This window comes from Dothidotthia symphoricarpi, assembly GCF_010015815.1.
Source record: "Dothidotthia symphoricarpi CBS 119687 unplaced genomic scaffold P153scaffold_15, whole genome shotgun sequence".
NCBI lineage: Eukaryota > Fungi > Ascomycota > Dothideomycetes > Pleosporales > Dothidotthiaceae > Dothidotthia > Dothidotthia symphoricarpi.
Genome location: NW_022985022.1, coordinates 188,338 through 202,171, shown reverse-complemented (window position 1 = coordinate 202,171; position 13,834 = coordinate 188,338). Strand labels below are relative to the sequence as shown.

Here is a 13,834-nt window from a genome sequence, read left to right as displayed (position 1 = left end):
AAGCTGGCAGAGTAAACGCAGGAGTATACGAGAAGCGACGGATAAGCGCTTAGGCAACCTTGGACCAGGTACCCTGGATGCGTGTCTTCTCGACCATGCCAAGCTTGTTCCAGGCAGCGAGGGACAGATCGATATCGTCGCCAACGCAGCCTGGGCACATGTCCATGATGGTGGCCTCGATGGTGACACCGTTGTAGTTGACGTTGATCTTCTGTCCACACCATTTGTTGGTGGCTTGGCCGGTCATAACATCGTAGGTAGATGCGCCCCAGGCTGGCTGCGCAAGGGCGACGACCACGTCGGTGTCCCAGAGGATGGTACCGCAAGCACCGTAGCCACCAGCGTTGTCGTAGATGGTGATATCGCCAGAGAAGACCTCACCAGTAGTTGTGGCAGTACTCTCGGCTTTCTGCTGAACAGCAGCGCTGGTAGCAGCTGGGGCAGGGGCGCTGGAGACGGGTGCGGCCGAGGTCTTGACTTCAGGGACGGGAGTAGGAGTGGGAGTAGGGGTAGGAGTAGGAGTGGGCGTAGGAGTTACTACGACAGGAGGAGTGTATATGCTTGACGACTCCTGAACCACGGGGGCGACGTAGATGCTCGAAGACTTAACCTCCACAGAGGAGGTGTAGGCTGGAGTAGGGGTAGGGGTAGAGGCAGAGGTGGTGATGGCCTCGACCTCAGCGGTGGTGGACTGCTCGGACACCTGGGAAAAGGAGCTTGCAGAAGTGGTAGTAGCCTCGGGAACTGGCTCATCGTCGTAGATCGTAGTGTAAACCACGACGGTCTCGACGATCACTTCAGTCTTGGTGATGAGCGCGCGCCTGTCGACAGGCGCAGCAGCGGCAAGAGTGCCGAAAAAGAGCGAAGCGAGGACGTGGGAGGTCTTCATTTTGACGTTTGGATTGCTTTTTGCGAGATAGCAAAGTGATGTGTAGTGAGTGATAGAGAGTGAAGCTGTAGAAAAGCTGTCTTTGATATCGTCACAGAGAGTGATTGAACCGGCTAGCAGTTTGAGTGAGTTTGATGGTGTTGATGGAGCGTCGTAGGGAGTGGTGTTGTCAGGAATGACAGTTAGAGATGCTGGATCTCTGGGAAGGAATGTAAAGGAAGAATGAAAGTGTGTAAGACCTCAAGCCTGTAAAGAATGGACAGGATGAGGAATACTGTAGGTTTATAAAGAGTGATGGTGTTGGTGAGAAAGAGTGAGAGCAGTGGAGCCGGAAGAACAAAGTGTGGGCATGTGGGCGTTGACAGGGGGCGTCGGCGCTAATGCACGCTAAGACTGAACTGTCAAAGCCTGGCGTCCACGCTCTCCGGCCCGGTTGGGTGTGCGGAACGTTCACCATGGCGCGCCTTGGGGCTCTCAACAGTACCCAGCAGAGGCGTCGTCATCCACCATGGCGGTCTCGAAGCCTGCCATGACAGTTACTCCCCGAGCAGGATGCCGATCCGAGTCCCCCAAAGTCGCATGAATTGACGCTGTTTCTCCTGCACCGTACGCGCTGACCTGTGCGATTGCGCACTGCCAAAATTGGTGCGATACACGGGATTTGCACAGGCTGGCCTGGTTTCATGCGTCGGCAAGGAGGCATGGCATTGGCTGGAGTGAGCGAATCGCCGACACCGATCGTCAGGTACGCTCCCTCGGCAGGCGTCTCCTGCCAGGGGCGTACCTGAAGCTGAAAGGCACGAATAAACGAATCGAAACATCCCGGAAAATACTGTCTGCGCCTCATCGCATCATCAGCCCCAGCGCTCAGGCACCGACAGCAGCACCCGAGTTGTTCTGGAGACCGACACGTGGATCGTATCGGCTCTGCTGAGGCATGTGCGCGACAGTCCGGACAGCGCAAAGCTGGCGCGCCGATCACACGTTGTCGAGGTGGACACACTTGGTCTCTGGGTCGCTCAGACTTTGCTTTCTTTGCTCCGCCACTGGGCACGTTCGCTCCACCGCTGTCAGCGACATCCCAAAACCTGCTGCGCGACGTGGAAGTCCGCAGTTGTTGGGCGTCATTTTGCGCCGCCGTCTCGACGCGACTCGCTCTGTCACAGTTTGCTGCGTCCCCACCGCTTTTCTGGACTTTTCATCGATCGCATCATTCCACAGCAGACAGTATGCACTGGAAATTACTTGTGGATCTGATGCAAGTGCGTCGTTTTTTCACTGGGTGGCTCTACGCAGCGGCTGCTCTTCCGCGCGCTTTAACTTTGCCCTATACTATCCACTTATCGATAGCGATTGCTACCCATCTCCGCAACCGTTGTTTTGGAGCCTATGATCTGCCGTTGTTCCTGTTGAGCTGTTCCGGGCCGTCAGAAGAGTTTTCTTTGTTGCTCTGCCTGCATATGCAAAGTGAGTAAGCAGGCTTTTCACCCATTACGTAGACATATGCGTCTGGAACACTTCCAAGTCAGCAACTAGAGGACGTCAACAATACCAGACGATGCCTCTCTCGGAGCGGGGTCAGCGTTCTAAGGTTACACCCCGTCTACAATCTGGTGCCCGGCGGGGAAGGCCGTGGAACAGCCGTTGGTGGTGTCGTGTGTAATCTGCTTCTAGGCTCAATTGCAACCATGGTTGGGCCATGCGCTCTAAGAATCGCGCATCTCAACCTTGATTCTATCCGAGGCCTCTGGATTCAACAGAGAAGATTCTGTTCCATCCATGGAAAGACACTTATCAGTCAGTCTTGTCTCAATACTCACTTTGGCGCATTAGATGCCGTAATGCCTGGACTGGAGATGTGACACTGCGGCACACGTGTGCTTGAGACGTAGTAACACGCGAGTCCTCCGACACATCAGACGAAGTGGAGCTACACTCTGTTGCCTTTTTCTGGAAAAGATCTGAGGACCAACCGGTCGGAAGATGTGATCCCCAGCCGGTAACGACAGGATCACCACCCTAAGCGAGTGGCGCTTGGTGCTAATGTGTACGACTGTCTTGTACACTGTCCGTTTCGTCGTCTTACATGAAGATAGAGAGCCATTGGAAACTAAAATACAGTGTGGGTGAGCAACATGAGCATACATGCAACACCATGGAGAGTCAGAGACATTGCGAATGATATTGGAAGTGGACATGAGACTTAACCCATCTTGAAACGAAGCATGTGTATCGTGCTACGAGCTCCTCAATACCAGAAATTCGGAACATCGTGGCTTCTCTTCCTCCTCATGATTTGGTGGGCATATGTTTCCTTACGTCCATCACTTTCATTCGCTGCCTGCTTCTCTTATCGCGCCCTCACTCAGCTTGTAGTAGCGCCTAATCCAGCGACCTTGAACGCATTTGACATCTCGCTCGTTTTCGGCAAGCCACCACCAATACAGTGTAGAGTATTTTTTACTAGCTTGTCGTTGTTTAAATATCATTGGTTGGATATTCCTCTAATTGTCTGGAGATCTAGAATTCAGCTTCCGCTTCCGATGTACGGCAAAAAGAAAAATAACGACTAAGGCAGACATTGCGATCCGCGTCATAACCAGTCTTTTCCGACTGATCTAGCCCGTTGTGCCGAATACTCTGTTTTGTCAACATAAACATTCTAGTTCATCTCACGAAGGCAACCAAAGTTGCAGGTAGTCTTTGCTATCTCGGTTTCGTATTTTCGTCGTTTGCAAGCTTCTCTCCGAGAGCAACCTATTCGATCGGCCGGTTCCAAGTGTATACGCTATCGATTGTTGTAAAACGATGAGCATCACAGTCTTTAGGCTGCGTAAATGTCACACGTCTGCGATGATATTTACCCGGACCGGCAAATAGGAACAAGACGGAGCAGTCTCGTCGGTAACCCAAAAAGCAAGCACATGTGCAGGTACCATAGCTTGAAAACCACTGAACTTCACGATATCCTACAATCCGTCTACAACTCAATATTTCGGTGGTATAGGAAGACCGATATTCGATAGTTCGTTGTTGACATGCTGAAGGAGATTATGCATACTCCTGGGCCAATTACTGTCACTACCAGTTTGCATCCTCTGTTCAGTATCCGCGGAAGAACATCTTATCAACAGGTCATTTCCAATTTCTGTACGATGACAGTGAGGGCAGTGAGAACATTGACTGCGTTGGCTGGGAAGTACGAGATACGCGTACCATCAAACTAGCAGCTACGAATATGCAGAACGCGATGGATGTTATACCGCTTAAGTTGTGTTTATGTTGTGTCGATGTTTGGGAAATGTAATCACAAGGCAAGTCTTGATCATGAGCGTGAGAGAGACCCACTCTAAACTCATGTGCCCTTCATACTCCGTTTTGATCGATTCTCAATAGATCTCTCAGCGAGAGCTCCATGTAAATACATGAGTCTTCCTTTGTCGGTATTCTGATACTCCAATTTAATGCGACGTCAACTTACATCGCTACTAACTGAGATGTTGTAGCTGTAGAAAGGTATGATCGCCTTGACGACTTCTAACCAAGAACTCGCCATGCATATGCATCGTGGTAGTCGGTTGTGCCAATTCTTGTATAAACCGTCTCAATGCAATATCTCTTGCTACTGGGTTACTAGAGATGCCTGTGATAAGAAAACACAAAATGCATGCCGTTTTCGTGTGGTGTTCAAAACTGTACCGATGTTTACTTTGTACCAGACAATTTGAACATATTGCATTTATTTCACAGAATGACTTTCCACGCTTTATCAAGTTGAAGAGTATTCCCCTCTTCGGACTTATCCTTCTTTCTCAAGGTGAGAGAAAACTGGGCCTATGCCTTTTGTGTTCAGAGAATGGCGGCCACTCCGTACATTCCCCCTGAAGCATATGAAGAGCTCTCCAACATAAGATCATAAATATTAGTAGCAAGTCCATACACTCAGAACACTATTTGACCGCGTCAATTCTCTCCAACCCTCACGCTTCGTGTTCATCTCCAGCCTTCCTCGCAGCCTCATACTTCGCAACCTTGACCGGATTCCCCTCCAAACCATTCAACGTCGCCTGCGACATCCCCGGGATAACCATCTCAAACGTTTCCGTCACAACCGCATACTGATAATACCCACACCTCGCAATCGGCTTCGTCTTCCGCACATCCAGCATCCCATCCGTAAGCACCTCATCCGCAATATGCACCGCCTCGACCTTCCCGATCACCACATCGACACTCCCCATGGGCGGATTGCCCGGCAACCGCAGCGTAGAATGATAGCTGCACTCGAACTTCACGGGGCTGCGCTTCACCATCGGTATATCAGATAGGCTAGCTTTTTCCTTCTCTAGCCCCGCGCGCTCGAACTCGTCGACGCCATAGGGGACTTGCTCGGCGGTGATGTTCATCTGCTCGCGCAGGTCCCAGGTTGCGAGGTTCCAGACAAAGTGGCCGTGTTCTTCGGCGTTTACGACGGTGTCTTTTCTCGTGTTGTCTGCTGTTTGGTTGGAGGAGAAGAGGACGTAGGGGGGGTCGAAGGTTAGGTTTGTGAATTGGCTGTAAGGAGCTAGGTTCGCTTTGCCGTTCTTGGAGATGGTGGATATCCAGCCGATGGGTCGGGGGACTACACAGGCCTTTGGTGGGTTGATGTAATTCTGTGAGAAAGGGTATTGAGTGGCTTACTTTGAAGGGGTCGTGGGGCAGGCCGTGGTCGTCAATTCCTGGTCTGTAGAACATGATGAATGATGTCTTGAGTAAACTGTTTGGCGCCTGGGCTGGTAATTCTGGTGTCAATTCGAGATGTATATGTAGAGATTGGCAACGCTGATAGTCTCTAGCTTCTAGGTTTGATCACCTGTTTGCTTGCTTGTAGCAGCTGAGCTGAAGTAGCATGACGTAGAGATACTTGTAGCTACTTAGTTTCCTAATTTCACGCGGGGATCATTGCCGAGGCCAATTCGACACGTATATGCCTCATCTACAGAAACCAAAGCCTTTCTATCTACCAAAGACTCACTCCTGAGGTTTTCCACTTGTGTATGGGGCACGGAGTAACGTCTTACTTCTCCAAATATCCTGTATTCTTACGTTATTCAAGAATTATACAGCTGTTTATTAGAACCCCTCTTTCAACAACAATCTCAATATGAAGCGTGGTACGTTCGACCATGCCTCAACGCAACACTCAAGAATATACGTAAAATCATTAGTGGATAGATCATTAGAAAGGCCAATATTTGGCAAACGCAAGAACCTGAACATACACCAACGCCGCAATACATACCAACCCCAAAAGCTGATAGTCCCATTCTGTTCCCTGTCAACCATAATGCCACCTTCGCACCTGAAAACCAGTACAAGTATACGCATCTCCTACAGCCTGACATTCGCCCCAATCTTGCCTCCTTGGAACCAGATGTTCTCCCTCCAGTACCCTATCCTAATCCCAACATGTGCAAATGCCGTCAACTTCAACTTGCCCCCCAAAGCTCGGCGGATCGCCCCATACCCCACGCTCCCAAAATTCCAATCCACGGGTAATCGAGGTGATTCACTCAGCCCAGGTGGCACAGCAAATGGCCATTCGTATAGAATTTTGGCACTGGGATGGCCCTCGTAGTAAGCTGTCGCGTTGAGCTTGGTGATGTATAGTGTCGTTGCGGAGAAGGGCGACATCAGGGTAAATAAAGCGGTAGAGGATATGAGGTGCATGGTGGCGTCGCGGATGAAATGAGGACCTGAAGATTCATCATCGTCACCGTCATCTGGGTCGTCGTCGTCCTCGGGATCGCGGGGAGTAGAAAGTTGTGGGGCGGGAATCGTGAGGGGGAAGTGGGAGAGGATATTGCCGAGAGAGGGTTGCGCGGGGATCGATGCGTTATGAGCTTGGAGTGTCAAGGAGGTGTTGAAGCCTGCAGTTATGCGTTAGCGCCGTTCCACGAGTTGTGAGTCGTGGGAAGGAGAGGCATACCGGAAATATATTGTGAGAGTAACTCTCTCCCAACTTCCTTTCCTTTTTCGCCACCATTTGTAAAGGGGTCCCACACTGCGGAGACTATGAGATCTGTATTGTTTCCTGGGTGTACTTCGATGTTCTTAGCAATTGCTTGTCCAACTCCCGTGCCATTAACAAGGATATTGATGTTGAAGTATGGTACTGTCGCCGAGTAGTTTGTAGGATTCGTAATGTTGACGTGGGCTTGGAGTGTGATAGACGTAGGGCTTGTATCGATGATAGACAAGTTACCAATCTTGAGGTTCAGCGAGCTCAGGCTCTTCTTGTCATCACCGTCATGATCATCTTTGCCACCACGGATCGCTGGACCACAAACGTTAGCCATTGCGGACACAGCGGACCAACATGGAACACGAACTAGACTAACGTTTGACTGGTACAACACCTTCTGCAGGAATGCCCCGCACTGCGATCTTGCCCATGGGTGTCTCCACACCAACACTGACTGCGGCCTTGATGTCCATCAGAACCGACTTGCCGCCGAAAAGCATGGCCTGGATGACTTCGCTGAACAGGTCGTCATCAAGAATATCGATTGGGGCTTTCTTAATGTTGGACTGTACAAGAAGTGTTGGTCCCTCTTTGCCATGACCTTCTATTCTTTTCGAGCTTGCGTGTTGCCACTTCTCGAGATTCAGTTTTCCAAGCTTCTTGTGATGGTAGTAGATGTCGGCATCCGCCTTGACCTGGTTGACATCGATAGGAAAGTTCATCTCGTTTGGAAGACCAATTTCGACTTTGACAACAGCAGAGATCTTTGGTGCAGCCTCAGGTGATCCTGGCTCAGCCCATGGATCTGGCAGGGAGAAGTGAACATCCGCTAGAGAGAAGTTCTTGATAAGGTTTCCCATGTCGCGACCCGCGAAGGGAACTGGAACGGTGATGTCCTTCAACAGATCACGAGCCCAGCTAGGTGTCGATGGATCAGGAAATCTGCAGCAGTTGATGTAAAGGGTCGCGTCGTCCCCTTTCATGTAGTCGGCCAGGAACGCGTCTAGCGGCGACTTGGTCGAGTGAGGGCACACACCCGTGATAGAATCGGAGAGTTTCTCCACATTCCCTGTAACGTTGACATGAACGTCCGATTTTGGCCTGACTACGAGTGGTCCAGTTTCGGCGGTTCCAACCATAACGTGCTTGTCTGCTGAACATCCATCGATCGAGACGTCTACAGCAACTAGAGGCAGGGTAAGCCCTACGGGAAAGTCGTTCCTCACCACAATGGATGCATCAGCAGCCATCCCAGTGTGTCCGTGGTTGGCTTCTCGGAGGTTGAGCTTGGCGATGTTGTAGTGAGGCAGCGAGGGGATGTCATTGCCTGTAAAGTTTCGAGTTAGTGGTCATGTCTATAAGCACTAGGTATAAATGAAGACTTACCTTGGAAAACCATAGCCTGCTCGACAGTTTGCTTGCCAATGTTAATCAGGCCAGACTTCAGAAGAACCTCTGCTCTTCCCTTGAGGCGTATTTGACCTAGTCGCCCCTCGATCCAGTCGTTTGCGACGTTCCTGATGCCGTCAGGCGAGCCAGGCTCAAGGTATGTGATGAAAGAAACATGTGTCGTGCGGCCGTTTCTGATGTTGACCTTAATGCCTGGGACTTTGGCCTTGCCAATCAAGATGTTACCATACTCAGGCAAGTACACATCGACATCCGTAGGCCCACTCTCAACCTCCTTTGCGATCCACGTCCCAAAGCGTCCGATGTTGCGCACGCTTTTCTTGTGCACTTTCGACGCATCCATTGTGAAGTCTCCTTCGACGTGCACCTTGGCGCCATGATCGGTCAGCCCATCGAGTGAGAGCTTGGTTGGTCGAAAGTCGGCAGCCTGCATGGCGTACTCTTCAATGCCTTCGGTCGCAAGGAATCCGAGCATGATGAATATTACAACAAGAACTAACATGACCAGCGCAAGTATGCTCGGCCATCTTCTCTTCCAGACCGGGACCTTGCCGCTGCGAGACGGCCTGCTTCCGCCCAGCGATCGTAGCAGCGATGCTATCGCTGGCGTCTGCGGCCTGTCTTCTCCTTCATTGTCACCTCTGTCTTCCCTTGCTAGCAGTGGCGTCTGTTCTGTGGTTCTACTCGATGTTTGTGATCGCGACGAGCGGGCAGACTTCTGGGAGGCTGGACGCGAACTAGGTGTATAGGTCGAGCCCCACGGCGCCTCGGATGCGTCCATAGCTACGCAGGTGAAAGTAAGGTAGAGCAACCAGGCTCTTAGGATGTCATGCGTTGCAGAGAGATGGTGGTGTTATCTAGGAGATTGGACGCGTAGACGTGGTGAGGGGAGGCTTGGTATCTCGATGGCTGCCGTCATCACCTGCTCAGCCACTGGGAGCCGCTTCCGCGATTCTTGGTCGCACCTGCCACGCTAGCGACCCCAGGTTTGCTGGGATCTAGTCAAACAAAATTTCTTGCGACGATAAGGTATGACGGAATTGCGCATCTTTATGACTCTGCTTCATGCCAATAAAGTTGTATAAGAAGTCGTTTTCTTCGATCACAGCTTCACAGTAACCATTGAAGCAAAATGCCTCCCCTCCGACCACCCCCCGCAGCCCTTCGAAGCTTGCTGCGAGCGCGACAGCAGTCGCGCTGCTATTCACTCTCCAGCTCACCAGCTGCCCCGCCAACATCACCCTTTGCGCCGCGACACTTTCTCTCCATTGCAGACCTCACGCCTGCCGAGCTTACGACTCTTGTACGCAATGCGCAGAACCACAAGACGGCCATCAAGTCGGGGACTGGAGAGGTGCCACATTCTCTGCGCGGGGCACTGGCTGGCAAGACAGTCGCCATGACCTTCAACAAACGGAGTACCCGCACGAGGGTCTCAACAGAAGGAGCCATTGCGGCATTGGGAGGCTCACCAATGTTCTTGGGCAAAGATGACATTCAATTAGGTGTACGGCATCCAACGCTTGACTGAGACGAGAGCCTGTACTCACTGCACATCAGGTCAACGAGTCTCTCTACGACACTTCTCTCGTCCTCTCCAGCATGACCGCTGCCATTGTCGCCCGTGTGGGTCCACATTCCGACGTCGCAGATCTCGCAAAGCACTCTTCGGTCCCCGTCATCAACGCCTTGTCTGACCTCTACCACCCTCTCCAGATCATCGCCGACTTCCTCACAATATCTGAGGTCAACACCTCAAGCTCCGGTTCCTCACTTGGGTTGGAAGGGATGAAGATTGCATGGATCGGCGATGCGAACAACGTGCTCTTCGATCTTGCCATTGGCGCAGTGAAACTGGGCGTCGACATCTCCGTTGCAACACCAAAAGGCTACGAAATTCCACAGGAAATGCGCGCAGTCATAGAACAGGCTGCAGGCACAACACCCAGGCCAGGAAAGCTCTTCGAGACCACCGCGCCTGAGGAGGCGGTCAAGAACGCAGACATCCTCGTTACAGATACCTGGGTGTCCATGGGCCAGGAGGAAGAGACAGCAAGGAGGCTCAAGGCCTTCGAGGGCTTCCAGATCACCTCCGACCTGGCGAAGCGCGGTGGGGCAAAGGACAGTTGGTCTTTCATGCACTGCCTGCCTCGTCATCCGGAGGAGGTCAGTGACGAGGTCTTCTACGGGCCCAGGTCGGTCGTCTTCAGGGAGGCTGAGAACAGGTTATGGGCGGCCATTTGTAAGTGCATCGCCTAACGGTATAGCTCATTTGCTAATCAAGATACAGCTGCTATCGAGGCCTTCGTAGTGAACAAGGGCAAGATTGTAAGTGAATTCTCAAACCATACAATTTTACATGTGCTAACTCTTGCTTAGTAGCGACTTACTTCCGTCAAAGCGGCAGTGTGTCAGGTTCATCTGAAGTCGTGATGTCCTCAATCTGGTAGACTTATATCCTCATCCCAAAAAGCGCTGAATTTGACGACGCAGACTTCTCTTGATGCCTGATCGTAGCTACGTATGCCTCACCTGTGCTGATGAACGATGTAGACCTTGATTGGTGAGGCTCGTGATACAGAAATCGCGACTTCCGTGTTAAGCACCTGATGAAGACTCACTTCCTCATCGTTTCACTAATTGTTATAACTTCCTGTGAATCACAATCCTTTACTCATTGTGACAGCGCGATCTTTAGCTTATGGTTTCGCCAACCAAGGAAGTAGTCTACGCCACTTGCCTTCTTCCTCCCGATACTATGACGCCAGGCTGAGCTTTGCCAGCCTTGTTATTGCGCTACATTTGCTGCCTTGCTCTCTGCCTAGACAACACAGCCACACAAACACGCGACATACATATACCCCGCTTTTAGAAGCTGTCGGTGCTTCATCTATTCAGTACCTATCCAGTTTCAAGCATTTCTCGCATCACGGACTGTTGGGGCTCTTCCAGTAAACCCACCTTTCGCCGATATGCCCTGTCAACATCCGGATATACGAAAATTCGACGGTCTACGATGTTGCCTGGCATGCGGCGAGACAGAATTTGAAATTGCAAGATCTACAACAACAGCCCAATGGCAAATCTCGGACTCGACAAACCAATACCAATATTCTCGTCTCAACTACAAACTCGGTCAGCAGATACGTCTTGTTGATGTCCTTCCAGGAAAGCGCTCCGATCCTGTCCGATGCGAAATGCTCCATGTCAATCTCGACGACGATCCAGATTACGAAGCGGTTTCCTATACCTGGGCGACCGAAGAGGGCGATGATAGTAAATCCAAAATCATATATTTTCCCAACGATGAATCGATACAGGTCACCAAGAACTGCGAAGCTGTATTTCGTCAGCTCAGAGGCCGCAGACTCGCACGACGGTTCTGGGTCGACGCCGTTTGCATAGATCAGAACAACGTAAACGAACGAAACCATCAAGTTGGTCTGATGGACAAGATATTTGCCCAGGCGTCAAACGTCGCAATATGTATCCAAGAAGAGAACTCGGCATTTGACTACACGAGATTGTTTGTCGAGCTACAAGAGGTAAATTACGGGGTTGGCAGAGGGTTCAACAGCTGGCTGCAACCCATTCTTAGACCTATCCTTATCCATTTATTTGATTTGCGCTACTTCCAGCGCGTATGGGTAATACAGGAGGTGGCTTTGGCGAAAACGGCGTATTTGCGTGTTAATGACACTGGAGTCTTGCTTTCACCCTCGGTCATGAGTAGGCTCCACCATATGTGCGACGAATGGCGCTGCAAAATTCCCAGCGTCCTCAGATGGAACCCCGGTCAAAGACCTGAGACAGACATCGTTACGTGTCTGCGTCTCGGTCTTCACTGTCAGTCGAGTGATCCAAGGGACAAGATCTATGCCGTTCTCAGCCTGATGGACTCTCGATCTCGGTCTCTCATACCAGTGGATTACTCTCTGGATATTCGTACAGTGTACACACACGTACTCATCGCTGTCGCTGCCACGCGTCGAAATCTAAACTTTCTCAACCATATGGATTTCTCGAACGGTGTAAACAAAGTCACAATCGAGGCTATTTTGAATAACGAAATACCCCAAACTGGCTTCCACTGGTGCCTTGACTTTGAACGCACTCGAGGCCCGTGGTTATCAACCATTGACGTACATACAATCGCACAATTACGGCCACTTCCATCACTACTAGATGCAGACTGCCTTACAGTCAACGAAAAAAAAGTGTCTGCGGTCACGTTCGAAATGCCTTCCAACTCGGCCTGTTCGAGCTCTGCTCTACGATTTCACGTCCGTGCACACTATGTCGACACGATTCAATCTGTCAAGTTCTCAAAACATGTCACTTCCAAAAAGGGTAAAGGCTATTTTCATATTGGCAAGGAGAGTTACACAATCTTGGAGCGTTTGTTCGCCGACAAATTCGCAACAGATATTCACTGCTGTCCGACCGAGACTGTGAGAGCCCATAGTTGGATACTAGAGGTTTTTAAATCGACCCCTCACGTTGGAAAGATCAAGTCTGCTGCGATGGGAAAATCGCTGCCCTACCTAAAGCAAGAGCATGCGCCAGGTATCGACTTACCTGACTTGCAATCGTTTGTCAGAGGTGTGAAGGCAACTCAGCAATACGGATGTAGCGAGGCATCAACCTATACCTTGTTCCTAACCCAGTATAGTGTTGGGTGCGCACGCCATGGTTTCGAGGAGAACGATGAGATATTCGTGGTCGATGGGTCGAAGACACCATTCATTCTGCGCAAGACTGGTCCATCCCAGTACAAGATCATAAGCGAATGCTTCGTTTGGGCCCTACTTGAGCTTGACTACTGGAATCCTGGGACGAAGAAGGGGCGGTGGGGACAGTATGCGGAGAAGCCCCAGCGTGTGCAAACGCAGATGATTGAGATCGTTGGACCGATGCTGCGGAGCTGCTAACTAGATACTGGATGTAGATTATGCTCATAGACTTGCGGCCAGTTTGGCAGGGCTGGAAAGCAACTATTTGTGAGTCTTATATGTGACCCGAATGTAGTGTGATAGATACACATAGTGTTTTACTAGCAGGAACGTCGGATGGAACATGCTACGGCCACAACGTGCATCCCACCTTGAAGCGGAGGCTGTGGCTAGATGTGTCGGCGATCGGGTAAAATCTCCATGTACGTAAAACCGAACCCGATTGTCGGGCGATAGTATTGTAAGGATAGCCATAGCTGATGTTCGAGGACACTTTGACAGGCCAAACACTTATCAGTACCCACAAATAACGGCATCTTTAGAGACCCAAGATATTAGTCGTTGGGAACTTTACTCGCTTAACCAGTTTAGCCTTTGTAGCATGACTTATGTATTGATTTACGTCGGAGATAGTTGCTCTATTTCCGCCTACTAGTCGGTACTACGTCGGTACTCTAGATTGTAGCCTCGTTCCGTCCTTGACGTGCTCCGGAACCCAATCATGGTACGGTTCTTGACCGTTTTGCGTTCTGTTGATCCTCAGCTAGACTAATTGAACAGACCCGAATACAACGTTAA

At 50.7% G+C, this 13,834-nt stretch overlaps 5 protein-coding genes across 5 annotated transcripts; 2 read left to right on the top strand and 3 right to left on the bottom strand.

Annotated features, from left to right (window-relative positions):
• Window positions 1-48: 48 nt before the first annotated feature.
• On the bottom strand, window positions 49-262 carry P153DRAFT_368452 (uncharacterized protein; the record flags this gene model as incomplete). The annotated part of the gene is given in 3 exon segments (XM_033668518.1): window positions 49-140; window positions 160-172; window positions 187-262. The coding sequence occupies 3 exon segments, from the start codon at window positions 245-247 to the stop codon at window positions 50-52; spliced, it is 165 nt and encodes a 54-aa protein (XP_033521500.1). The 5' UTR covers window positions 248-262.
• A 4,386-nt stretch (window positions 263-4,648) lies between these two features.
• P153DRAFT_398480 (uncharacterized protein) lies at window positions 4,649-5,773 on the bottom strand. Its single transcript, XM_033671645.1, has 2 exons — window positions 5,570-5,773; window positions 4,649-5,520 (listed from the first exon to the last, which is right to left on the bottom strand). Exons 1-2 carry the CDS (start codon window positions 5,621-5,623, stop codon window positions 4,870-4,872), a joined length of 705 nt encoding a protein of 234 aa, XP_033521499.1. The 5' UTR covers window positions 5,624-5,773; the 3' UTR covers window positions 4,649-4,869.
• Window positions 5,774-5,981: 208 nt separating this feature from the next.
• P153DRAFT_344426 (uncharacterized protein) lies at window positions 5,982-9,180 on the bottom strand. Its single transcript, XM_033666049.1, has 4 exons — window positions 8,280-9,180; window positions 7,270-8,220; window positions 6,858-7,205; window positions 5,982-6,798 (listed from the first exon to the last, which is right to left on the bottom strand). Exons 1-4 carry the CDS (start codon window positions 9,082-9,084, stop codon window positions 6,260-6,262), a joined length of 2,643 nt encoding a protein of 880 aa, XP_033521498.1. The 5' UTR covers window positions 9,085-9,180; the 3' UTR covers window positions 5,982-6,259.
• Window positions 9,181-9,435: 255 nt separating this feature from the next.
• P153DRAFT_387657 (ornithine carbamoyltransferase) lies at window positions 9,436-10,736 on the top strand (the record flags this gene model as incomplete). Its single annotated transcript, XM_033670671.1, has 4 exons — window positions 9,436-9,810; window positions 9,864-10,545; window positions 10,594-10,631; window positions 10,686-10,736. 4 exons carry the CDS (start codon window positions 9,436-9,438, stop codon window positions 10,734-10,736), a joined length of 1,146 nt encoding a protein of 381 aa, XP_033521497.1.
• Window positions 10,737-11,275: 539 nt separating this feature from the next.
• Window positions 11,276-13,234, top strand: P153DRAFT_296025 (uncharacterized protein; the record flags this gene model as incomplete). The annotated part of the gene is made up of 2 exons (XM_033664063.1): window positions 11,276-12,705; window positions 12,760-13,234. 2 exons carry the CDS (start codon window positions 11,276-11,278, stop codon window positions 13,232-13,234), a joined length of 1,905 nt encoding a protein of 634 aa, XP_033521496.1.
• Window positions 13,235-13,834: the final 600 nt, after the last annotated feature.